General features: G+C 47.4%; 1 protein-coding gene across 1 annotated transcript in view; it reads right to left on the bottom strand.

The window, feature by feature from the left end:
* Window positions 1–3,169: 3,169 nt before the first annotated feature.
* LOC149441637 (uncharacterized) overlaps window positions 3,170–27,201 on the bottom strand; it is a 64,813-nt gene continuing 40,781 nt past the window's right edge. The window contains exon 2 of the mRNA XM_089657126.1: window positions 3,170–4,341. Within this exon, the coding sequence (XP_089513252.1) occupies window positions 3,268–4,341 (1,074 nt within the window). The 3' untranslated portion in view covers window positions 3,170–3,267. The remainder of the gene's footprint in view (window positions 4,342–27,201) is intronic.

The raw sequence follows: 27,201 nt of genomic DNA on the forward strand, positions 1-27,201 counted from the left end.
CTGCAGGACTCTCCTATGGAGGTCTCTTCTGGTACCACTCGCCCAGACCGAGCGGTCGTAGAGGTGGTGGGGTTTGGCATGCTCCTGTCACCGTTGAGCAACTTCCAGGTCCTCCCAAACCCCCCCTCTCTATCCTTCTCCTCCTTCGAGGCCCACTGCATCCAACTCTTCTCCCCCATCCCTCTGAGGATTGCAGTGATCTATAGGTCCCCTGGTTCCATATGCTGCTTCCTTGATGACTTTGCCATCTGGCTACCCTTCTTCCTCTCCTCTGAGCTACCCACCCTCATCCTTGGAGACTTCAATATCCCCATCAATGTCAACAACCCGGCCACCTCCCAACTCATCCGCTTAACCTCCTCCTTTGAGCTCACACAGTGCACACAGTCCTGCACCCACACTGATGGGAGCACCCTAGACCTCGTCTTCTCCCATCGCTGCACCCCCTGCAACCTCTCGAACACCCCTTTCTCCCTCTCTGACCACAACCTCATTACGTTCTCCATCTTCCGGTCCTCTAACACCTCCCCCCCACACGTCAAACAATCACCAGCCACAACCTCTGCAACCTGGACCCTGCCGCTCTCCACTCTGCAGCTGATCGTCTTTACGACAGTATCCTTCCCCTGTCCTGCCCTGACTTGGCCACTACTGCGTATAACAACCTGCTATCAGCTGCCTTAGACTCGTTGTCACCCCCAACCACACACAGCACCAGACCCCGACTGCTCCAACCCTGGCAGAATGACCACACAAAAAATCTTAAACAACGCAGTCGTGCACTAGAGCGCCTATGATGCAAAACTAGATCCCCCGAGTGTTCTCCCTCTACAAATCCTCCTTTCTCACCTACACCTCCTCCCTCCATGCAGCCAAACAAGCCTACTTTGTAACCCTCATTAATACCCTCTCCTCCAATCCCCGCTGGCTCTTCTCCACCTTCAACTCCCTACTCTCTCCCCCCCACCCCCACCCAGTATCTCACTCACCGCCCACGAGATTGCTGAACAATTCCAGAATAAAATTGATGCAATCCGTAAGGACATCACCAATGCTCAACCCACCTCCTGACCTGGCCTACCCCCCACCATAGCCCAATCAACTCTCCCCTCCTCTGACCTCGCTACCGCCCTCCCACCCACCACACCAAACATCCTTCACAGCTTCACCTCCCCTACACTCAAATCCTTCAGCCCTGCTACTTTTGAGGCGGTCACTAAGGTCTTCTCAAAAGCCCGTCTCACCACTTGCCCCCTTGACCCTGTCCCCTCACAACTCCTCCGGTCACCCTCCTCCTCCATCCTGCGCTCCCTCACCCACATCTTCAATCTCTCCCTCTCTACTGGCACATTCCCTTCCCCTTAAAGCTCGCCCACATCACCCCCATACTCAAAAAACCCTCCGTGGACCCCACTGACCTGAACAATGTCAGACTCATCTCCGTGCTGCCTTTCACTTCCAAACTCCTTGAGCGCTTAGTCTACAATCGCCTAAGAGCCCACCTCACCGACGACAACCTCCTCGATCCCCTACAATCCAGCTTTCGCCCCCAACATTCCACCGAAACTGCCCTAATCAAAATCACTAACGACCTGCTATCTGCCAAAGCTAATGGACACTACTCTGTCACCTACTCCTCGACCTCTCCGCGGCCTTTGACACAGTTGACCACCCCCTCCTCCTTAACAAATTACACTCTCTTGGCATCAGAGACTCTGCTCTCTCCTGGCTCTCCTATCTATCCCAATGATCCTTTAGCGTTACCTATAATGCTACCACCTCCCCCTCTCTGTTGGGGTCCCCCAAGGCTCTGTCATTGGGCCCCTTCTCTTCTCCATCTACTCCCTCGGCAAACTGATACACTCCCACGGCTTCAACTATCACCTCTATGCCCATGACACACAAATTTACCTCTCTACCCCTCACCTCACCCCTTCAGTCTCCGCCCGTATCACCCACCTACTGAACGACATATCAGACTGGATGTCGCTCCATTTCCTCAAACTGAACCTCTCCAAAACCGAACTCCTAGTATTCCCCCCAGCCCCCCCCCCCCGACCTCTCCATCACAACCAACAACGCTACCATCAGTCCCACCACGCAAGCCAAGGTCCTATGTGTCATCCTAGACTCTAACCTGTCGTTCCAACCCCATGTCCAATCGCTGGCAAACTCTTGCAGGCTCCACCTCCGCAACATCTCCAAGATACGTACGTTCCCAACCCCAGACACCACTAAACTACTCCTTCACTCCCTTATTATCTCACGCCTGGACTACTGCAACTCCCTCCTCACCGGCCTCCCTCATCACAGACTCTCCCCGCTTCAGTCTATCCTGAACTCAGCGGCCAGACTCATCCACCTCACCAACCGCTCCGCTTCTGCCACCCGCCTCTGTCATTCCCTCCACTGGCTCCACCCCCCTCTGTCATTCCCTCCACTGGCTTGCCCAACGCATCAAATTCAAACAACTAACACTGACATACAAAGCCATTCATAACGCTGCCCCAAACTACCTCACTGACCTGATACCCAAATACCACCCAACCCGTAATCTTCGCTCCTCACAAGACCTCCTACTCTCTAGCTCCCTGGTCTCCACCTCCCATGCCCGACTGCAGGACTTCTCCAGAGCTTCCCCCATCCTCTGGAACTCACTTCCCCAATCCATCAGATTATCCCCTGCCCTTCTCACCTTTAGGCACACCCTAAAAACCCATCTCTTCAGGGAAGCCTACCCCTCCCTCACCTAACAGCCGATCCCCTCCACTCCTCACTCCATTCCATCCCCCACAGCCATCTCCTCCTGTACCACCATCCCCTCCCTCCTAGATTGTAAGCTCAAAAGGGCAGGGCCCTCTAACCCCTCATGTATTGTTTTGCTACTGTATTGTCTCATGTATTGTCCCACACAATATTGTACAGCGCTGAGCAAACCCTTTGGCGTTATAAAAATACTCTATAATAATAATAATTGACACCTTGTTCATTCACTGACACCTCGTTCATTCACTGACACCTTGTTCATTCACTGACACCTCGTTCATTCACTGACACCTTGTTCACACGGATTTTGTGTATTTTTTATTTTCATACAAATGGTACCAATTCCACTGGTTGTAACATGGGAACCTTCTTATCTGCCATAGCCCTCCCCCATCTTTCCCCATTCCTCCCCCCAATAAGTACTGACCCCTGTCTGATATGTCTACCCCGTTAAAATCCCTGATGTACAAGAAGACAGGACTTCAGGGAGGAACATTTCCCTCACTCAGGACAGGAATACGACTTCTCCCCCGTGTGACATCTCTGATGTGTGTTAAGACTGGACTTCACTGAAAAACATTTCCCGCACTCAGGACAAGAATGCAGCTTCTTTCCCATGTGAGATCTCTGATGTGTGTAAAGACTGGACTTATCTGAAAAACACTTTCCACACTCAGGACAGGAAAGTGGCTTCTCCCCCATGTGAGATCTTTGATGAGTGTAAAGAAGGGACTTCACTGAAAAACATTTCCCGCACTCAGGACAGGAATATGGCTTCTCCCCTGTGTGAGATCTCTGATGTGTGTAAAGATGTGACTTTTGTGAAAAACATTTCCCACACTCAGGACAGGAAAATGGCTTCTCCCCTGTGTGACATCTCTGATGTTTGTGAAAAGTGGACTTATCTGAAAAACATTTTCCACACTCAGGACAGGAATACGGCTTCTCACCTGTGTGGGATCTTTGATGTGCGTAAAGACTGGTCTTCACTGAAAAACTTTTCCTGCACTCAGGACAGGAATACGGCTTCTCACCTGTGTGAGATCTTTGATGTGTGTAAAGATGGTACTTCTGTGAGAAACATTTCCCACACTCTGGACAGGAATATGGCTTCTCCCCCGTGTGAGATTTCTGATGTTTATGAAGATTGGAAATGTCTGAAAAACATTTCCCACACTCAGGACAGGAATACGGCTTCTCCCCCGTGTGAGATCTCTGATGTCTGTAAATATCGGACTTCCTTGAAAAACATTTCCCGCACTCAGGACAGGAATACGGCTTTTCCCCCGTGTGAGATCTTTGATGTCTGTAAAGATCATACTTCACTGCAAAACATTTCCAGCACTCAGTACAGGAGAACCTCTTCTCTGTTGGAAGGCCGGCCCGGTCCCGCACAGTCTGAGGTTCCTCAGAATACGAGGAATCCGATGGTCCATCTACACTGGGTGGTGCCGGATGGACATTGGAGGGAGCCGGGTTTTCTCCTGGACTATACTGTGTGATGTCCTCATCTTCTACTTTCCAGTCTGGAGACAAAGTGAGACAATCCTCGGAGGTTTTCCTCATCTCCCGGCCATGGACTAAAATACAAAGACAAAGAGGATTACTAGACAGGAGCTGATTGGTTCCCCCAAACCAGGACTCCGCCCACATCAGGCAGCATGGTCTCTGAGGAGCTTACAATTCCACCCTCAAGGGAACTAGGAAATGGCTCCTCTGATCTCCTACCAGGTCATTAGTCAGAGAGTGAGGAATAAACCAGAACTGTCTTTTATAGGAGGGACAGTGATGAGGGGATTATAGGACGAGGGTCCCCACCCCCTCTATCACTCATCACCATCTTCCCAACACAAGAAGTACTGCACTTCCTTATTTACTCCATGATTTAGTCATGAAGAACAGCGGGGCTGAGCCCCACCAGAGGTCAGAGAGTGAGGATGGGGGGAGAACAACCAAGATGAAGACTGGACTGATCCTGAAGACCACCATCATTGGGGTATTGACTCCTCCCTCATTATCACTTTCTGTTTAAGGGTCCAAAGTTGGAGGATGTTATCACATTATTATCACCATGTAAAAGTCTGTGCTCCAATCACATCATCCGATATAAAATGTCCAGCTGGTAGGAAATGGGTGTAACAAAGGAGAATCCATATTATGTGTATATATAGCAGTGGGGGGAGGGGGGAGAGCAGAAGTCAGGACTATGTAATGTACAACATAGAGTATATAGTGCAGGGGTCAGGAGTATGTAATGTACAGCATAGAGTATATAGTGCAGGGGTCAGGAGTATGTAATGTACAACATAGAGTATATAGTGCAGGGGTCAGGGGTATGTAATGTACAACATAGAGTATATAGTGCAGGGGTCAGGAGTATGTAATGTACAACATAGAGTATATAGTGCAGGGGTCAGGAGTATGTAATGTACAACAGAGTATATAGTGCAGGGGTCAGGAGTATGTAATGTACAACACAGAGTATATAGTGCAGGGGTCAGGAGTATGTAATGTACAACATAGAGTATATAGTGCAGGGGTCAGGAGTATGTAATGTACAACATAGAGTATATAGTGCAGGGGTCAGGAGGATGTAATGTACAACACAGAGTATATAGTGCAGGGGTCAGGAGTATGTAATGTACAATATAAATTATACAGTGTAAGGGTCAGGACTCATAATATTGGTATTCAGTAATCAGTGGAAGATTAAATGTTTACTGTAGACAAGTTGCAGAGATCCCACACCGCTGCCTCCCATCTCCTGAGACTGCACTCAGTGACTTGGGTCTGAGACACTACAGACATATCCCTCCACCCGGCACAGCCAGCAGATAACAGAGCAAACAGAGGATAACAGAGAAACCCTGGGAGAAATGTTCTGTCAGAGATCTTACTAGACCCGAGCGTGGGGAAGAAGACCCAAATCAAACATCCCAGGGGCCTAACTCTAGTAACACCTATGGGGAAAATGAACATTTTGCTGCCAGCTGAACCCCAGAACCTCCATGAATCCAGTCTAGAGACATAAATTGTGTCTGCAGCACAGAGAAGGAAGATTATCCGAGAGAAATCCAGGAATACAGGACGGGGAACACAGCTCAGGAAAGTGACCAGGGGATTACAGGCTGATATCACCCAGTCCCCGCCCTACTCTGGACCAATCAGTGAGCAGTATGGGTGGAGGAATGGATTTAGTGTTCATGACCCACCTGTGCTGATCTCTGTAGGAGTGTCCTCCTCTATAAATGTCCCCGTTATTCCATCCTCCTCCATAGACTGCTGATCATCCCTCACATACGCCTCTTCTTCTTCTGCTTTCACCTCAAATTCTATATCGATTGGATCTCCACTCTAAATCAAGGAAATGAGAGAAAATATCATCTGTAAGATATAAGGTCACATAAAATATCCACACATTGTCTCCATGAGTCCATGTTCTAGATGCTCCATCCCACCAACCTTGTAATGGTGAGGGATGGTGTGATCTTCCTGTGTGGAATCCCGGGAATACAGAGGACGGGGACATCTCTCTGGTGGGTTCCTGGTATTAGGTGGCTCCATCATATCCTTGTGTCCTTCTGAAAACTCCTCCATCACTCCATACTCCTCATCCTCCTCTTTATACTCTTCTTTAACATCAATATTATCATCCCCGAGGATTCCACTCTGAAAGATATAATAAAACATTCATTGTAACAAACATGCTGTGTATAAATCACAACTACCAATAATTGTCATCATCTACCTGATGATGGTGAGGGATGGTGTGACCTTCCTGTGTGGAATCCCGGGAATACAGAGGACGGGGACATCTCTCTGGTGGGTTCCTGTAGCTGGATGACTCCACCATGGTGTCCTGGTACAGATCTTTGTTCCTTTAGAAGCTCTGACTCCTCCATCCCCCCATCCTCATCCTCCTCCTCTTTTATCTCTTCTTTAACCTCACCTTTAGGATCTCTCAGGTTTCCACTCTGAATATATAATAAAAATGCCATCAATGGTAACAATGCAGATAATGTACAGATCCTAATGATACTATCAGTGATTGTTCCTCATCTACCTGATGATGGTGAGGGATGGTGTGACCTTCCTGTGTGGAATCCCGGGAATACAGAGGACAGGGACATCTCTCTGGTGGGTTACTGTAGCTGGATGACTCCACCATGGTGTCCTGGTACAGATCTTTGTGTTCTTCTAGAAGCTCTGACTCCTCCATCCCCCCATCCTCATCCTCCTCCTCTTTTATCTCTTCTTTAACCTCAACTTTAGGATCTCTCAGGTTTCCACTCTGAATATATAATAAAATGCCATCAATGGTAACAATGCAGATAATGTACAGATCCTAATGATACTATCAGTGATTGTTCCTCATCTACCTGATGATGGTGAGGGATGGTGTGACCTTCCTGTGTGGAATCCCGGGAATACAGAGGACGGGGACATCTCTCTGGTGGGTTCCCATGACTGGATCCATCTGTAGGAAACACACACACTGACTGAATCCATTGTTTCTATGTGTTTATCAGATGATGGGGGATCTAGGTGGATCCTCCGTACTGCTCTCTCCTTTACAATAAAGTCTCCTCTTACCCGGTGATGTGAGGGGCGGCTGATTGTCCATCATGACGTCCTTGTAGAGATCCTTGTGTCCTTCTAAATACTCCCACTCCTCCATGGAGAAATAGACAGTGACACCCTGACACCTTATAGGAACCTGACACACACAATGATACAGTCACCATCCAGACACATCCCTTGTCTGTTACTGGAGAATGTCCCAGAATTCCCGGCACCGCTCACCTCTCCTGTCAGCAGCTCAGTGATCTCTCTGGTGACTTCTAGAATCTTCTTCTTCTTTCTCTCTTCTATCAGGGAGGGAGGTGGAGGCAATGTGATGTCATATGATCTCCAGACTTCACAGGAGGAAAACTCTACATCTGAACACAAATAGTCACATCAAATGATATTCCCAGAATCCTCCTCACCTCTCCATTCAGGTCTCCATTTTATTAAAGCCCCACTTCAGGCTGAGGTATAATTTCCCCCCACAGGACCCCCACACTACGCAGGGTATAAGGAATTCTGACATCATTACATACAACACAGGAACTACAGTTCTGTTTTGCTTATGAGGATGCCAAGGGGCCCCCACATCCTAAGACCATAGAATAAAAAGAAAGGAGCCAAATGGAAGGACATTGGGAGGAGGAGCTGTGAGGTCAGTGTGATGTCATAGGATTCTCTGACTCTGGATGGAGGGACATTGGGAGGAGCTGTGAGGTCAGTGTGATGTCATAGGATTATCTGACTCTGGATGGAGGGACATTGGGAGGAGGAGCTGTGAGGTCAGTGTGATGTCATAGGATTCTCCATTCCTCGCCACTTATAAAAGTGGTATAATCCATTAGTATAGACTGATGAGGTGAGAAGGTGACACTTCTCCACAATGAGGAGAATGTTCCGGCCCCGGAAGTAGGGGAATGTTCTGCCCCTGAAGGGGTTCATCTGGGTTCCCACACTATATATGTGTGTATCATCATCTGCTGGAGATAAAAGACGTCACAGTGACTATGGAGGATGGACATGACTATGGAGGAAGAGGACGGACATGACTATGGAGAAAGAGGACGGACATGATGGGGGGTTACTGGGTGTAAATAGGAAATAACATCTTATTACCTCCTCTGCTGCCACTTTCAGCAAAGTCTCCTCTCTGCTTCCTCCCAACTCAGCTCTCACCCGGAACTTCCTGCTTGTACCTGACATCACTTCCTGTATGTCTTCCATAGACACTTCCTGTCTGGGCAGAAGTGAGATCCCCACCTTGTGGAGCTCAGAGGAACTGCAGCCCCGAGAAGCGTCTGGTAGTGTGACCCCGGCCTTGTGCTGGGTGTGTATGGACTGTAGATCCTTGTGTAGGGGAGGAAATGACTCCTATCTGTGACTGCTGTAACCTGCTGACTGGCATCTCCTGTGAAATCTGACAATTGCACTGGATACACACAAGGCAGTGAGGGATTTCAGCCCCTCCCTTCTCCTCTCAGACTGTAATACAGAGAGAGCCAATCAGAAGAGGTATTAAAGGAGCCAATGACAGGGACTTTCTCAAGCAGGAGGTGCAGCTGCAAAGCATTGTGGGATATGCAGTCCTGAACAGAAATGGCCTGATAGGCTGATATGAGGGATGGAACTACAAAGACCAGCATGCTTAGTGAGAGCAGAGTGAAGGACTCCATCTTGTTTTTCCTGAGGGGAGGCAGTCTGCATGTGGCAGGAGACAGTCTGGACCTGGCAGAGAAGTGCTCAGGGTCAGTTCACTCCATGTTTAGGTATCTGCATCAGTCAGGGAACATCCAACCTGAGAGATGTGGCCTACAGTACAGTGCCTACACCGACAGTGTGAAGGGCTCATCGTGAGGTGACCACAGGAGCCGGTCATTTCCAGGACCATGGTTTGGGCCTTAGTCCCAGGATCTGGTGAGAGGGATTTTGCCCCCCTGGCAGATGACAGGAACACGGCACACAGAGACATGACACTTCTCCCATACTCACCAGGCACTGGGTTGTGTAGATGGTCCTGCTATACAGACACAGTGTTTGCTTTGCTATACAAATCCTGCCACGGGATTACAATGATACTTTACCATAGGAGTGTAAGTGCACCAATGAAAGTGTCTCGCTGAAGACCCCAACATTCATCCTGTTACCAAGAGACTGAAGTTACTGGTGCCATACGGGCACGCGCATGCGTATTCAGGCCTCTATATTGCATGGTGTGGGAGGGAATAGCTCTACCTTGGAAAGTAGCTATGAAGCATCAGTTGGGCGCAGTGTTTGCCTATTGGGCTTGTGGTGTCGGGGGTTAGAAGGGAGAAGTCTGACACCACAGAGAGTCATCCTTCTGCTCTCCTCCAGGCACACCTAGGATCGGCACAGGGGGTGATGCCCGTTAGAGGGGTGGGAGATTAGTGAACATTCTCTCCTGGATCTCCCCTTCTTTCATTGAACATTTACTCCTGGATTTCCACTTCCCATGGTGAACGTTCACTCCTGGATTTCTCCCTCCTGGAGTGAGCATTCGCTCATGGATCTCCCCTTCCTTTAGTGAACATTGACTGGTGGATATCAGAGGATTATTATTATTATATAGTATTTATAAAGCGCCAATAGTTCGCTCAGCGCTGTACATTACAAAGGGGGACAGAACATGTGACAGAACAATAACAATACAATGCAAAACATGAGGGGATCGAGGGCCCTGCTCTTTCGAGCTTACAATCTAGGAGGGAGGGGATAGTGGTACAGGAGGAGATAGCTGTGGGGGATGGAGTGGTAGGAAGATTGGAGGAGGTCGGCAAGTTAGCAGGGGGTGGGGTAGGCTTCCCTGAAGTGATGGGTTTTCAGGGTGCACCTAAAGGAGAGGAGAGTAGATGATAATCTGATGGGTTGGGGCAGGGAGTTCCAGAGGATGGGTGACACCCTGGAGAGGAGGAGACCAGGGAACTAGAGAGAAGGAGGTCTTGTAAGGAGCGGAGTGTGCATGGTGGATGGTACTTGGATATTAGGTCAGTGATGTAGTTCGGGGCAGTATGGTGGACAGCTTTGTACGTCAGTGTTAGGATTTTGAATTTGATCCGTTGCGCAATCAGAAGCCAGTGGAGGGAATGGCAGAGGGGCGTGGCGGAGATGGAGTGGTTGGTGAGGTGGATGAGTCTGGCAGCCGTATTCAGGATCGACTGTGGCGAGGCAGGCCAGTGAGGAGGGAGTTGCAGTAGTCCAGTCATGATATGATGAGGGAGTGGATGAGCTGTTTAGTGGTTTCTGGGGTTAGGAACGTGCGGATTTTGGTGATGTTGCGGAGGTGGAGTCTGCACGAGTTTGTTAAAGATTGGACTTGGGGCTGGAAGGATAGGTTGGAGTCCAGAATGACACCAAGTACTCTGGCCTGCGGGACGGGTTTGATGGTAGCATTGTTGGATGTGACGGAGAAGTCAATGGGGGGTGGGGTCCGGGCTGGGGGGAAGACAAGAAACTCGGTTTTGGAGAGGTTCAGTTTAAGGAAGTGGAGCGACATCCAGTCTGATATGTCGCTCAGTAGGTGTGTGATTCGGGCGGAGACCAAGGGGGTGAGGTGGGGGGTTGAGAGATAGATTTGTGTGTCGTCGGCATAGAGGTGGTAGTTAAAGCCATGAGAGTGTATGAGTTGGCCAAGGGAGGAGGTGTAGATGGAGAAGAGAAGGGGCCCGAGGACAGATCCTTGAGGGACCCCAACAGAGAGGGGGAGTGAGGGGGAGGTGGTAGCATTATAGGTAACGCTGAAAGAGGGTTGTGACAGGTAGGATGAGAGCCAGGAGAGAGCAGAATCTCTGGGGCCGAGGGAGTGTAGTTTTTTGAGGAGGAGGAGGGGGTGGTCGACTGTGTCAAAGGCCGCAGAGAGGTCAAGGAGTAGGAGCACTGAGTAGTGGCCATTAGCTTTGGCGGTTAGCAGGTCATTGTAGAGTTTGAGTAAGGAAGTTTTGGTGGAGTGTAGGGGGCGGAAGCCGGACTGTAGGGGATCGAGGAGGTGGTTGTCGTTGAGGTGAGAGCTTAGGCGGGTGTAGACTAGGCGCTCGAGGAGTTTGGATGTAAATGGGAGCAGGGAGATGGGTCTGAGGTTGTTCGGGTCATTGGGGTCCAGGGAGGGCTTTTTAAGTATGGGGGTGATGTGTGCATGTTTCAGAGGGGAGGGGAAAGTGCCGGAGGGGAGGGAGAGATTGAAGATGTGGGTGAGGGAGCGTAGGATGGAGGGGGAGGGAGGTCGTAGGAGTTGTGAGGGGATAGGTTTGAGGGGGCAGGTGGTGAGGCGGGCATCAGAGAGGATCTTGGAGACTTCCTCGATGGTAGTAAGGTCAAAGGTGCGGAGTGTTGGGGGGGCTTCAGTATGAGGAATGTAGGGTGGGGTGGAAGTGGAGGTCAGAGCAGTGGTGGGGAAAAAGGAGAGGGGTGATGAGGGGGTAGCTGAGTGAGGGAGAACGGGGTTGGAGGGAGTTTGAGCAGCGATGAAGTCCCTGAGGGTTATGTCGAGGGGGAGGGGGGATGAGGGGATAGCTGTGTGAGAGGGGACGGGTTGAGAGGGCGTGTGAGTTGTGGCGATGCCCTTGTGAATTGTGTCAATCTTGTTTTTGAAGTGATTGGCAATCTCAAGGGCAGTGAGTGAGGTGCTGGGTGGAGGTGGGGGTGGCGAGAGTAGAGAGTTGAAGGTGGAGAAGAGTCGGCAAGGATTGGAGGAGAGGGCCTTGATGAGGGTCAGGAAGTAGGCTTGTTTGGCTGCATTGAGGTGTAGGTGTGGAAGGCAGATTTGTAGCGGGTGAAGGCTTGTTGGGATTTGGTTTTGCACCATCGTCGCTCCAGGGCACAAATGTGTCATTTGAGGGTTTTGGTGTGATCAGTCTGCCAGGGCTGGAGCGGTCGGGGTCTGATGTTGCGTGTGGTTAAAGGCGCTAGTGAGTCAAGGGCTGTTGACAGCACGTTGTGGGGAGACATCAGAGGTCCATCAGCTTCATCAGATGACAGGAGAGACATTAGAAGTCTATCAGCTTCATCTGAGAACAGGGGAGAAATCAAAATGTCCATCAGCTTCATTGTAGAACAAGGGAGACATCAGAGGTTCATCAGCTTTATCAGAGGGCAGGGGAGACACCAGAGGTCCATCAGCTTCATCAGAGGATAGGCATACATCAGAGGTCCATCAGCCTCATTGGAGAAAGGGGAGACATCAGAGGTCCATTAACTTCATCAGAGGACAGAGGAGAAATCAAAGGTCTATCAGCTTCCTTAGAGGACAGGGGAGACATCAGAGGTCCATCAGCTTCATTGTAGGACAAGGGAGACATCAGAGTTCCATCAGCTTTATTGGAGGACAAGGGAGACATCAGAGGTCCATCAGCTTCATCAGATGACAGGAGAGACATTAGAGGTCTATCAGCTTCATCTGAGAACAGGGGAGAAATCAAAATGTCCGTCAGCTTCATTGTAGAACAAGGGAGACATCAGAGGTCCATCAGCTTTATTGGAGGACAAGGGAGACATCAGAGGTCCATCAGCTTTATTGGAGGACAAGGGAGACATCAGAGGTCCATCAGCTTCATTGTAGGACAAGGAAGACATCTGAGGTCCATCAGCTTTATTGGATGACAGAGGAGTCATCAGAGGCTGTCACAGATCCCACCCACATACACACGGCCACAGCGACTAGCTAACCGAGGCGTGCATGTCTGGCCATGACTTGGTGTAAAGAGGGAATGAGGGGGACTTATTTTGTCACAGCCCGCACTACCTCTCCTCTCATATTAGGACCCATGCAGTTTATGTTGTCTATATGGAGGAGGTGTAAGGTTAGATTCATCCTAGGCTCTAAGTGTTCCCCCTTGACCAACATCATTTTTAATCCAAGTCTCCCAGATGGTCTGGCCGTTGGTCGAGTCCATCCTTGGGCTGAGGCTAATCTATTGCAATTGCAACATTTGGTCAATCCCGTAATTCACAACCTTAAATTCTTTCCGACGTTCAAAAAGCTGCTCGCATTCCACCCCATCAGTATTTTATCTACAGATACAACACATTTTTGCCTCCAAAGCCTCTTCTCTGACTCTTGAACAACCTACCCCTTTAGATCATATCTGCATCCAAGGCCCACACCACCGGGACATCATTTCCGCTACGTATACATTGCTTGTAGATGTCGCCCTTTTTCTATTGGTTCTCCCCTTTATATGTGTAAATGGTCCCGTTTCCTTCAATGTGATATTGGGTTGGATCAATGGAGTAGGATTTGGGAGGCCTCTTCTAAATCTTCTGTGTGTGTAATGTGTACAGAAAATCCTTCTAAGACCCCGATGTTTTGGTATCGGACCCCTGAGGTTCTCCATGATAGTAACCTGAATGTTTCTTCTGTTTGCTGGTGTTGTGGGATGGAAACTGACACTCTTTTCCACATTTTTTGGGATTGCCGGTCCATTGCACCCTTTTGGAGGCGGTCCTTACCCCATTGTGGTTACTTCTGTGTGCTCCTGTCTCTTTTGAGCCCATTTACTTCCTGTTGGGTCTACTTTTAGGGTCTCTCTAAATGTGCGAGGAAACTTTCCACCTACATGAGGGCAGCCAGGAGAACCATTCCCATGCATTGGCTGTCTTCTATGTCCCCCATGTTACCGGCACTGATGAAGGTCAGAGCAGAAATGAGAAAGTTGGAGTACCTACCTGCTTTACACCCTGCTACTGTCCCTGTGCTGGAGGCAGTTCAGGACCCACGGGACACCTATGACACCGATCTGTCTGCTCCGATCGTTTGTGATTGATGGCCATGTCACTGTTTTGTATTGACATTGTATGTTCTTATGTACCTCTCATCGATGAGCTGCTTTATCAGCCTTCTCTCCCTCTCTGCTTTTATTTTACATTTACCTTTGTGACTGCTTGTTGTAATATGTGACATAGAGAGGGAAATGGGAGCTAATAGGCTGCAGGAGATCTGCTGAGATATAGAAAGGGAAATGGGAGCTAATAGGCTGCAGGGGATCTGCTGAGACATAGAGAGGGAAATGGGAGCTAATAGGCTGCAGGAAATCTGCTGAGACGTAGAGAGGGAAATGGGTGCTAATAGGCTGCAGGAGATCTGCTGAGACGTAGAGAGGGAAATGGGTGCTAATAGGCTGCAGAGGATCCGCTGAGACTTAGAGAGGGAAATGGATGCCAATAGGCTGCAGGAGATCCGCTGAGACGTAGAGAGGGAAATGGGAGCCAATAGGCTGCAGGAGATCCGCTGAGACGTAGAGAGGGAAATGGGTGCTAATAGGTTGCAGGAGATCCGCTGAGACGTAGAGAGGGAAATGGATGCCAATAGGCTGCAGGAGATCCGCTGAGACGTAGAGAGGGAAATGGGAGCCAATAGGCTGCAGGAGATCCGCTGAGACGTAGAGAGGGAAATGGGTGCTAATAGGCTGCAGGAGATTCGCTGAGACGTAGAGAGGGAAATGGGAGCTAATAGGCTGCAGGAGATCCGCTGAGACATAGAGAGGGAAATTAGTGCTAATAGGCTGCAGAAGATCCGCTGAGACATAGAGAGGGAAATGGGAGCTAATAGGCTGTGAAGGGAAATGTATGTCTTTTAGGTCTGTCATTTTGTTTTCCCCACTCCATTTTGTACCAACATGTTGATTAATTGTTTTGTATTATAACCAGAATGAGTTAATGAAAATATGCTATGTCAGTTATGTATTACAGAACTATACTCACAAAATTCTTCTATCTTTTATCTTAGGTTAGCCTTGGTAGAGGAGATAGTATTCAATTATTTCTTTGTATTAACAAGCACCTGTTTCTGTTATGATACAATTAAATGTCAAATATTTCTGTTCCATGAGAAAATAATTGTTTGTTACTTATAACTAATTACAATGCCTGAGAAAGATCATGTTCACAGCCTTGAAAAGTATCTAGCGAGATTCTATTGTATGTAGCAGATAAGTTTTTATGTAATATTATAGACATTCCTTATTCTTGGGAAAATTAAATTTTGCTTCTCATCATTATTCAGGATTGACGTAAATGTTTGTATTCTCACTTGCACGTTATATTGTACTATATAAGAGAGCTTTCGTTGTGGAATAAATTAGAAGTTTTTGGTTACTTACAAGACGGTCTCATGTGTGATTACTTGTAACCAATGCTTCTCCAGGCCTGAGGAGACAGAACGAGTGACAGAGAACTTAGACCAGGGGTCTAAGGGTCAATAGAACCAACAGTTTTGGGGGCTCGTCCGGGATATCGGCATCACCCGCTCAGTGACCATCCACTTGTCCGGTAAGTAGAATTATTTTCTATATAACCTGTACAAGTTGGATACAAGGAAACTGGGAGGCTCTGATTAGTCCGATATCCATTTAAGCCAATATGTGCTCTGGGAGCAGAACACTCCGGGAGTGTTAGTAAAATAGTCTCAGGGAGACTAAGAAATCTCAGGGAGATTGCCTATAGTCACTCATTCTGTGTCTAAAGTTTATTATTTTCTACATATAGAAGTATAAGATAATTTGTTTTGTATGAGTAGTAAGTCTGGGTGGTAAGTGTACAGACCGAAATCACTGAAGACCGATTGTCAGAAGGTGTAAGACGCACCACCCTCTCAGCCAGACCTTATTGGTTGTTGACCTGAGAAAGGTGAACGCATGGTGACACCAACTGGGAGGTCTATGTAATGACATGTACATTGTGTAAATGTGGGTTGCTGATACATTATAAAGGTTATGATAGTAATAGTCACGTTATTGTAGATATTGTAAATAGACCTTCCTTCCCGATAATAAACTTGAGAGATTGATTTCAACTATCACTGTGTGTATGTGTATGTCTGTTGTCTTTTCTGAGGTGAAGTCAATCTCCCCGACGCGTCCGTACCTGAAACCGACTATAAAGACTGATAGCCAGGGGCTATGGACAACCTTTCAATTGGAGGTCCCACCGAGATCGGGAGGTCAACCCGTTTGCGGTCACCCGGTAAGATATACAAAATCTGTCTGTCTGTCCGGCTGTCCGTGGGCTCTGACTTAACTCTCGATCTCTGAACTGTGACAGGAGTATTCTGGGAATACTCCATTGAGTCTCCGGGAGACTCAGATAAGGAAAGGTGATTTATGTAGACGGGGTCTACATTTCAAATACCTAGACGGGGTCTAGGTTAATTACAGAGTCTTGACTAGTCTGTTGAGGGTAACCAACTTTCTTTTCTTTGCTTCTACTATCAAATGCATACAGTATAAGATAATTTGTTCATGCAAAAAAAGTGAACCTGGTTGGTAAGTGAACGGGTCAAAGTAATTGAAATAGAGTCAATATTTAAGTTCTTATTGTCTATCTTTTGTTGAGAGTGATAAGTGGTCATGTGTTACTAGACCCGCTCCGTACTGTCAGCTCCGTACTGTCAGAATATATCCCTCCTTCTCCAAAGAGGACGTGAATTTTTCCTTGCAGCCATTGCAGCACAGCAGCAAATCCAACCCACAGCCCCATCCCCTGTCCCAGTCTAGGACGCGGTGGAAGACCAATTTGAACCCCCACCTAAGGAATTCCTGATTCCACACAGAATGAGGAAACCTTTTTTGCTGAAGGATTAAAAGAGATATCAGGGTCCCTATTAGTAGACTTGGCAAATAAAGCAGGAATAGGTAAAATTTTCAGTCCTGAAAGGGCAGGTAGAACCAGACACAGGGTAGCAACACAAACCAAGCAATATCCATTTCTCACTGTAGGAGACATGTTAATAATTACATGTTTGGAAATAGAGGACATTGACTGTGTTATAAAACATTGTTCTGTTGGTGTTTGACATTCCGTTTTTTTTACAGTCATACCGTCTGATGCTGAATGTTTTTCAGTAATTAATTTAGCAAATGCATTTTGTAGCGTCCTTGTTGATGCAGAGACACAGCCCATTTTTGCTTTCTGTTTAATGCCTCAGGGTTTTTGTAGATTTTTCTGTAGTCTACTCAACTGTTCTCCAGGTCACTCTGAGGGGGTGGACACCGGACTATGGGTCAGTCCTGCTGCAGTACGCGGATGTTATCTGCCTCTGCAGTCTCACTAAGGGGGCCGGCCTGAGGGATGGGGGGAGTTTGTTGAAATGTCTTTTTGAAGGTGGACACAAAGGCCCTGATTCACTATTGGGCGTGGGCGCATATTTATGGGCTTAAGCCCAATTTTCATGGGCGTCCGTCCATTTTTGACCCTGCAACCTAATTCACTATTGAGCAGAGCCCATAAGCAGACGCCCAATCTAATTCACAAAAAGACACACGCCCGAAATCAGACTCACAAAAGCAGACTTGCTAAGAAGCACGTCTAACACCATGAAAAATCACTGTAGAGACATGTTCACTTAGAAATTTGCTTTGCCAAATATCAGGACTTCACTTTAAACAATATCTGCTATTTCCAAAAAAATTAAGAATGTGTTAAAAATCGTTTTTCTCAAGGAAATCGACACAGTAAAAATCTAGATGCCCGTGCAGTGTCTTTGGCAGATAGAACTGAGCATGTGCAGAACACATTTTAGTCCTCTGCCATGGGCGTTTGCTTTTTAGCCACTGACTAATAGTGAATCTGATTGTGGATTCCTCTGACAGCCGGCACTCGGTCACGTCTCCTGTGTGTGGAGTCCTCTGACAGCCGGCACTCGGTCGCGACTACTGTGTTTAATAAACAGCATTAAGCATATCTTCATGTAATCTAATTAGATTTCCTTCGTTTTAGTGATTATATTTTTGTTTCTTATCCTTTATCATTATTTCTGTTATGATTTTACTTATTTTGAAGGTCTAGATAAAATTTATTTTGAAAGCTGAATGTAAAAATAAAGGTCCGCAATAAAAAAAAAAAAAAAAAAAACAGCGTGGGTCCCCCCTCTCATCCATACCAAGCCCTTCGGGTCTGGTATGGATATTAAGGGGGAACTCCATGCTGAAATTTAAAAAAAAAACAGCGTGGGTCCCCCTCAATATCCATACCAGACCTTTATCCGAGCATGCAGCCCGGCAGGTCAGGAAAGGGGGGGGGGACGAGCGAGCGCCCCCCCCCCTCCTGAACCATACCAGGCCACATGCCCTCAACATGGGGGGGTGCTTTGGGGCAGGGGGGCTCCCCCCCCCAAAGCACCTTGTCCCCATGTTGATGAGGACAAGGGCCTCTTCCCCACAACCCTGGCCGGTGGTTGTGGGGGTCTGCGGGCGGGGGGCTTATCAGAATCTGGAAGCCCCCTTTAACAAGGGGGCCCCCAGATCCCTGTCCCCCCCCCCTACGTGAATGATTCTGCGGTACACGGTCCACAGACTCATTCACAAAAAAACTAAGTGTGGTGTAAAAAAAACACAGTACAGGGTCTTTGACAAGTCCTTTATTAAAACAATGTCCCCCGAAGTAGATCCAACGTCAATCGCGGCGGCGGCGACCCGAAAAAAGGAAAAAAAAAAAAGGTTCCGCTCCCGTCCGAGGCTTCCAGCCTAGTGAAGAAAAGCCTAGCTGACAGTTCTTATATAGGTATGGGCGGGGCCAGCCGGGGACATCATCCCAGTGACCCTCCCCATGTCACATGCTTGCTGTTCCCGGCTGGCCCCGCCCATACCTATATAAGAACTGTCAGCTAGGCTTTTCTTCACTAGGCTGGAAGCCTCGGACGGGAGCGGAACCTTTTTTTTTTTTTCCTTTTTTCGGGTCGCCGCCGCCGCGATTGACGTTGGATCTACTTCGGGGGACATTGTTTTAATAAAGGACTTGTCAAAGACCCTGTACTGTGTTTTTTTTACACCACACTTAGTTTTTTTGTGAATGAGTCTGCGGACCGTGTACCGCAGAATCATTCACGTAGGGGGGGGGGACCGGGATCTGGGGGCCCCCTTGTTAAAGGGGGCTTCCAGATTCTGATAAGCCCCCCGCCCGCAGACCCCCACAACCACCGGCCAGGGTTGTGGGGAAGAGGCCCTTGTCCTCATCAACATGGGGACAAGGTGCTTTGGGGGGGGGAGCCCCCCCTGCCCCAAAGCACCCCCCCCATGTTGAGGGCATGTGGCCTGGTATGGTTCAGGAGGGGGGGGGCGCTCGCTCGTCCCCCCCCTTTCCTGACCTGCCGGGCTGCATGCTCGGATAAGGGTCGGTATGGATATTGAGGGGGACCCACGCTGTTTTTATTTTTAATTTCAGTGTGGAGTTCCCCCTTAATATCCATACCAGATCCGAAGGGCTTGGTACAGATGGGAGGGGGGACCCCACGCCAGTTATTTAAAAAACAGTTTCTAATTCCCCGGAATACTTTGACATTCAACTGTCAGTGGGGAACTCCGCCGACAGCTGAAACATGAGCGCTGCATTGGTTTTCACTACTAAAACGCCGCATGAGTTGATAACATAACTCATGCGGGATTTTAGAAGCGACAGCCATGTGTTAATGTTTCAGCTGTCAGCGGGGTTCCCCACTGACAGCTGAATGTAAAATAATTCCCTTTATAGCATAAATAATAATAAAAAACAGCGTGGGGTCCCCCCTCCCATCTGTACCAAGCCCTTCGGATCTGGTATGGATATTAAGGGGGAACTCCACGTCGAAAATTAAAAAAAAAAACAGCGTGGGTCCCCCTCAATATCCATACCAGACCCTTATCCGAGCATGCAGCCCGGCAGGTCAGGGAAGGGGGGGGGACGAGCGAGCACCCCCCCCTCCTGAACCATACCAGGCCACATGCCCTCAACATGGGGGGGTGCTTTGGGGCAGAGGGGCTCCCCCCCCCAAAGCACCTTGTCCCCATGTTGATGAGGACAAGGGCCTCTTCCCCACAACCCTGGCCGGTGGTTGTGGGGGTCTGCGGGCGGGGGGCTTATCAGAATCTGGAAGCCCCCTTTAACAAGGGGGCCCCCAGATCCCGGCCCCCCCCCTACGTGAATGATTCCGCGGTACACGGTCCGCAGACTCATTCACAAAAAAACTAAGTGTGGTGTAAAAAAAACACAGTACAGGGTCTTTGACAAGTCCTTTATTAAAACAATGTCCCCCGAAGTAGATCCAACGTCAATCGCGGCGGCGGCGACCCGAAAAAAGGAAAAAAAAAAAAAAGGTTCCGCTCCCGTCCAAGGCTTCCAGCCTAGTGAAGAAAAGCCTAGCTGACAGTTCTTATATAGGTATGGGGCGGGGCCAGCCGGGAACAGCAAGCATGGGGCGGGTCACTGGGATGATGTCCCCGGCTGGCCCCGCCCATACCTATATAAGAACTGTCAGCTAGGCTTTTCTTCACTAGGCTGGAAGCCTCGGACGGGAGCGGAACCTTTTTTTTTTTTCCTTTTTTCGGGTCGCCGCCGCCGCGATTGACGTTGGATCTACTTCGGGGGACATTGTTTTAATAAAGGACTTGTCAAAGACCCTGTACTGTGTTTTTTTTACACCACACTTAGTTTTTTTGTGAATGAGTCTGCGGACCGTGTACCGCAGAATCATTCACGTAGGGGGGGGGACCGGGATCTGGGGGCCCCCTTGTTAAAGGGGGCTTCCAGATTCTGATAAGCCCCCCGCCCGCAGACCCCCACAACCACCGGCCAGGGTTGTGGGGAAGAGGCCCTTGTCCTCATCAACATGGGGACAAGGTGCTTTGGGGGGGAGCCCCCCCTGCCCCAAAGCACCCCCCCCCATGTTGAGGGCATGTGGCCTGGTATGGTTCAGGAGGGGGGGGGCGCTCGCTCGTCCCCCCCCTTTCCTGACCTGCCGGGCTGCATGCTCGGATAAGGGTCTGGTATGGATATTGAGGGGGACCCACGCTGGTTTTTTTTTTTAATTCCAGCGTGGAGTTCCCCCTTAATATCCATACCAGATCCGAAGGGCTTGGTACAGATGGGAGGGGGGACCCCACGCTTTTTTTTTTATTATTTATGCAATAAAGGGAATTATTTTACATTCAGCTGTCAGTGGGGAACCCCGCTGACAGCTGAAACATTAACACATGGCTGTCGCTCCTACAATCCCGAGTTATGTTATCAACTCATGCAGCATTTTAGTAGTGAAAAACAATGCAGCGCTCATGTTTCAGCTGTCGGCGGATTTCCCCACTGACAGTTGAATGTCAAAGTATTGCAGTGATTTATAAACAGTTCTTTAAATAACTGGCGTGGGGTCCCCCCTCCCATCCATACTAAGCCCTTCGGGTCTCGTATGGATGTTAAGGGGTAACTCCACGCTGAAATTAAATAAAAAACAGCATGGGGTACCCCCCTAAATCCATAACACATACTTATCCGAGCATGCAGCCGGCAGGTCAGGAAAGGGGGGGACGACGACGAGCGAGTGCCTCCCCCCCTCCTGAACCATACCAGGCCACATGCCCATACCAAATTATTCAAACATTTGTAAACAGACCAATTAACTGAAATGGTTTGACATTTGTACCCCAAATATGACGTTCCCTGAGGCGTTGGTACACCGAGGTACGCCTGTATTAGTATTGCAATCCTTTGTATTGGGATACATAGAACCATCATACATGTGAATTGGCAACATAGCACAACATTTGTGTCACATTGGAGATATCTGGCTAGTTACACTGACCTTGCCCAGGGACCTAGGATTGATTCACAGCACAGAAATACAGGCTGGGTTAGCAATGTAGCTCCGTGGATTAGTGGTTAGCACTACTGCCTCACAACTCTAGGGTTGTCGGTTTGAATCCCAACCACAGCAAGGAAGTAGCATGATCTCCGTGTGTGGCTGTCTTCACATACATATTCTGGCAACATCTTTGCTTTCTGTCTAAATGATCCCTAAAATGTGAATTAGAATGAGGCCTTGTCTGTTGAAACACCTTCAAAGCTGCACCTTATGTGAATGTCATACAATGGGGTAAGATAAGAGCCTGGAGCACTAATAGATTTGATAATGATGGTTTACACTCCACCCACTTTTGTGAAGGATTTGGCAAGCAAAGAGCTGACAGAGAGAGAGAAGAGTGAGACGAAGAAGAGTGAGCGAGAGATACATATGAAGAGTGATAAAGAGAGACATTCAGAAGAGTGAGCGAGAGAGAAGAGCGAGCCAGTGAGACAAAGAAGAGTGAGCAAGAGATACATACTGAAGAGTGATAAAGAGAGACATTCAGAAGAGTGATAAAGAGAGAGAAAAGACTTGGTTGGTGAATCCACACATCAAACTTGTCACAAATCCTGGCGTGCATTTTTCCCCCAAATGCATAGCAGACCCTTATCCCAGCAGGCAGGTACCGCACGCCTTCAAAGATTTATTTCCTTTGTTGATTTTCCTGCTTCGCTCACACTATATGCAATTGAAAATTACTCTTTAAGTTGCCAATTTTAATGTGTTTTCTAGAGAATTACTAACTAGTTGTGTTTTCAATTGTGTGTAGCATTGCGATTTCTATTTGAGTCTAGATGTTAAATTGCTAATAAATGGCCACAATTCTCAAATACCTTTGAACTCTCGCTGCAACAAATGGTGTATGTTAATACACTCACATTCATTATATCCAATATCAGGTACGATGTCAATGCACAAATCGCACCTGAAAATGCACACCCTGGATGTGACTTGTCATGTGATTGGCATGGCCAGCAGCTTGCTCTTTGCATGGCAAATTGCACCCAATGTTACTGGGGGCCAACACCACTGTCACATCTAATCCGATGCGGCAATTGCCCAACTTACAGTGAAGTTGCACGAGTTCACAATCCAATTGGATGTGAACAGAGCCTACAGTGGCCAATAGGGTGCGACTTGGTCTACGATTTGCAAGTCGCCTGTAATGCCAATTGCATGGCAATCGCAAACAATGTTACTGGGGGCTACCCGGTCACATTAAAGCAGATTTTTAAGTGGTGTTATTGACACCACAGTCACATCATGTGACTTGCATAGAAGTTGCATGATTTCAAAGTTAGGGTACATGGTGATTTCAACTGCAATTTGCAAGACAATCAACACCGATCTCTCAGCAAATTGCATGAAAAGTAGTGTATTCATTACTCTATTATTACTTGCGGCTCCGACCAAGTTTGAACCACAACAATATGAACGCTCCAATAGCGTGCACATTGAGTGGGACTTGGCATGTGATTTGCACAACATGCAAGTTGTAAATCGTCTGCAAAGTCGCACCCTATTGTCTGCTATTAGAGTGACCACATGGGTGCGTTTCAAACACTGATTTCTATAGTAGTACATGTACTACTTTAGTGGCAATTTGCATAGAGATCTGTGTCAGATGTCTTGAAAATTGCATTGAAATGGTCAACTTTACTGTAAGTCGCAGGATTTGTAAATCAGCTTTGCCCAGAGTGTAATGTTTGGTGATGTTTGATTTCTGGAGTGTTTTGCCAATTGATGGGAAATTCACCATACTGGTCAAATCGATTTGTCATTTTCAGTATTGCATACAAGATGTGGTCATGTGACTGTCTTAACTCATGCGAGAATCTGGAGGGAATTGTGACCATAGTAGCAATAAAGGTTCCAATTGGGGTTCCCTTTCACATCCCTGCTCAATGTTCTGTTGTATGCTGCACACGTACATTTCACTGTATATATCTTTCTGATTTGTGGGGCCTGTATACCAAGGGTTAATGCAGGTGGGAAGCGGATTCATCAGGTGAAAACACTTTCACTGACCAAACTAAGGTCAGTGGTGGGTGTGGCTTCATTGGGTGTGGGGCCTTGTTTGGCGCTCCAAATACAACCTAGCTTATATAAAGACGTGCAGTAGGGAGTGATTTGGCCTGTTACTAGGCCGGGTGGTTTGTGACTAAGTCCTTGCTTGTAGTGGTTTGGGGGAAGAAGAGATTTTGTGCTGAATTGCCCCAGACACCACTCAGGCTGTGTTTGGAAGTGGGCTGGAAATGTTTGCATATTTTTGGCCTTGTAAAGTGTTTGTGTGTTATTGCACAATGATTGTGTTTTTTCTTTTTGCATTGAAAGCCTCACACATGTCAATCGTTTTGTTTAAAATCTGCTCTTGTTTTAATTTTGCTTGCTTATTTAGACTCAAATGCATTTTTCTTACAAACCTGCTGACAAATGTATGTGTAGGGGGTTTGTAGAGGTGGGAGGGGGTTTGTAGAGGTGGGAGGGGTTTTTCACATATGTCTTGTTTTCTTTATATTTTGATGTGTAGACTTTTTTTGTGAATGGATCTTTATACTAAATGATTGTGTAAGTAAACCTTATGTGCACGAAAATGTTACTTGATTCATCTTCCCCTTTGTTTCCTGCTATAACCTGAGCACACACAGTTCACTAGAAGTATCTTTAGATTGTAAGCTCTTATGAGCAGGAGTGTTTTATTTTTGCCACATCAATCCTATTTTTGTGACTCACCAAGATATTGACTGTACCTACTTGTTCCTGCTGACCAAATAAATGACGATATATTTGATCAATAAATGTTTCACCGATGTTTTTGTGTTTATTTTATGTTCAATATATGAACAACCTTAATAGTTACTTTGTATACTTATATAATCTGCTCAAATGTAGCTTGTAAGAGCGTGAATATGCAAGTGGGTGCAAACTGGCTTTTTCAAAACCAAACAAAAAAATAAAAAACCTGCTTGCACCACAATATTATGTACTAATGAATATGTCACATTCACTGTGCAGCCAGCTACAGGTTTTCTACAATTTGATTTACAGTAATAAAATAGTCCCCACTGTATGTTGATTTTTGGCCTTTGGCAACAAATATATATTAGCCAAGGTTTAAAAAGAAAAAAATCACTAAAACACACATTCGCGAAAGCTATCATAGCCGTGCATAGAAATGAGCGATCGTGCATAGATATGCGCGATCGTGCACAAATAAACGCCAAACAGGTGTCCCCCATGGCGCACGAGCAGCTATCCTCCTGGAAGTCCGTCATCTGGTGCGCACGCACCCGGAAGTGGTTGTTGGGAGTGTAAGTGGATGAGAAGTGGTTGGAGGTTTTGTGTTGGTTGAAAATTTTGATAACTTTATTGGCATTTGGACATGGCGAGAGCACAGTTCTCAACTGAGGAGATGATCCTTATATGTAAAGTAACTGTGGCCATTGCAAATATGTTTAGAACATGTGAGGGACAAGTAATTGTAATTTTGTGGGTGGGGCCTAGCAGAATCTCACTTGGTGCACATGCTACTTATCTGTACATTAGCTCCTGGGTATTGATGGGTCAATGATATTAACCACTTGCCTACTGGGTACTCCTACCCCCTTCCTGTCCCGGCCAATTTTCATCTTTCTGCACTGTTACCCTTTGAATGACAATTGTGCGGTCATGCCACATTGTACCCATCTTAAATTTGTATCAGTTTTTTCAGACAAATAGAGCTTTCTTTGGGTGGTATTGACTTGCTGCTGTGAGTTTCACTTTTTGCTCGATAAACCACAAAATAGCTCATAATGAATAAAAGTCTGTTTATATTATAACATTTGGTAAACTGGTAATTTAGCAACACTGATGTGCGTTGATGAGGCGGCACTGCTGGCCACAGGTGGGCGGAACTGTTGGGTGGCACTGGTGGGCACTGATCATCGGGGCCGACCCCTGCTTTGATAACTGCTGGTTCTCGGCAGTACTTTCCACACATTCTGACAGCGTGATGAAAGTGCAGCCAAGACCCTGCAAATGCGTTTCCCGGTGATCAGCGTGTCATTGGACATGGCTGATCACATGGTAAAAAGCCGCTGTGATTGGTCTTTACCACATCACGTGATCAGCTGTGTCCTTAGGACACAGCAATCATGGAGAGCGCCTTCTGCCAGGATGTCATATGACACCCTCCCAGAGCTGCCTGGATGCAGTGTAGCGTTATTCGGCTATCTGCGGTCGCCAAATAGGAAACCAGCTAGGCCTTCATGGCTAATCTTTGAATATCTGGACATGTATACTGCGTATAATGCATTACATTCTACAATGTGTTGGTGTACATGGTATAACAGTGTGCAATGCGTTGCTGGATTCTGCATGACAGTGGACAGCGTATCACAGTGTGCAATGCGTAGCTCCAGCCTGCATGACAGTGTACAGTGCATTACAGTCTACAATGTGTGGGTGTACACGGTATCACAGTGTGCAATGCGTTGCTCCATCCTGCATGACAGAGTACAGTGCATTACAGTCTACAATGTGTGGGTGTACACGGTATTACTTTGTACAGAGTATTACAGTGTGCAATGCGTTGTACACTGCAGTGTGCACTAAAGCATTTTACACTCATGCACTGTACACACTAACGCATTTGACATTTCTAGTGTGCAATGCGTTTGTGTGCAATGCCTTGGACAGTACAATGCATTTGCAGTATTGGTGTATGTTTATTAAGCACAGATAATTCATCTGATTTTAGTTACAAGGAGAAGTCTTCTCTGTCCCCCTGTTTATGAGGTGGAGGACAATTGTTTTCCGAAGAGGAGAGGAGACTTTTTTTCAAGGAGATCTGTATAGATTTCCAGAGATATGTGTAGATGGTTGAGGGGCTGCATGTGATCTCCGGAGATAATTGTGATTAATGATCACCTGAGTTAAACCAGTGAATGAAAAGTGTAAAAAAACATGGATTGAAAATAATCTGCACTGACCACTGTGCTTTGTCAAGCCACATATTGGCACATTCTGGTGTCACACAGATGCGATGTGAAATTTGCAGTGTTTTCTGTGCAAGCGCTGCACCGCATCACAACCGCAACCCCTTCATGCCACCTGCTGCGGCTTTCTAGGTGAAGTTACCAACACACCAATATTGGTACACAAAGCGTATTGCGATTTGCCAAATTGGATGGCATGCCTATTCACACCCATGTGCATACCCTGAAAAAGGGTCCTGCACATTTTTGGCCCGGATGCGGTGCAATTTGAGGTGTGCAAAATGTTTGTCTCTAATT

Source organism: Staurois parvus, unplaced genomic scaffold, assembly GCF_062004578.1.
Source record: "Staurois parvus isolate SC_StPar_1 unplaced genomic scaffold, SC_StPar_1.0 ptg000965l, whole genome shotgun sequence".
Classification (NCBI taxonomy): Eukaryota; Metazoa; Chordata; class Amphibia; order Anura; family Ranidae; genus Staurois; species Staurois parvus.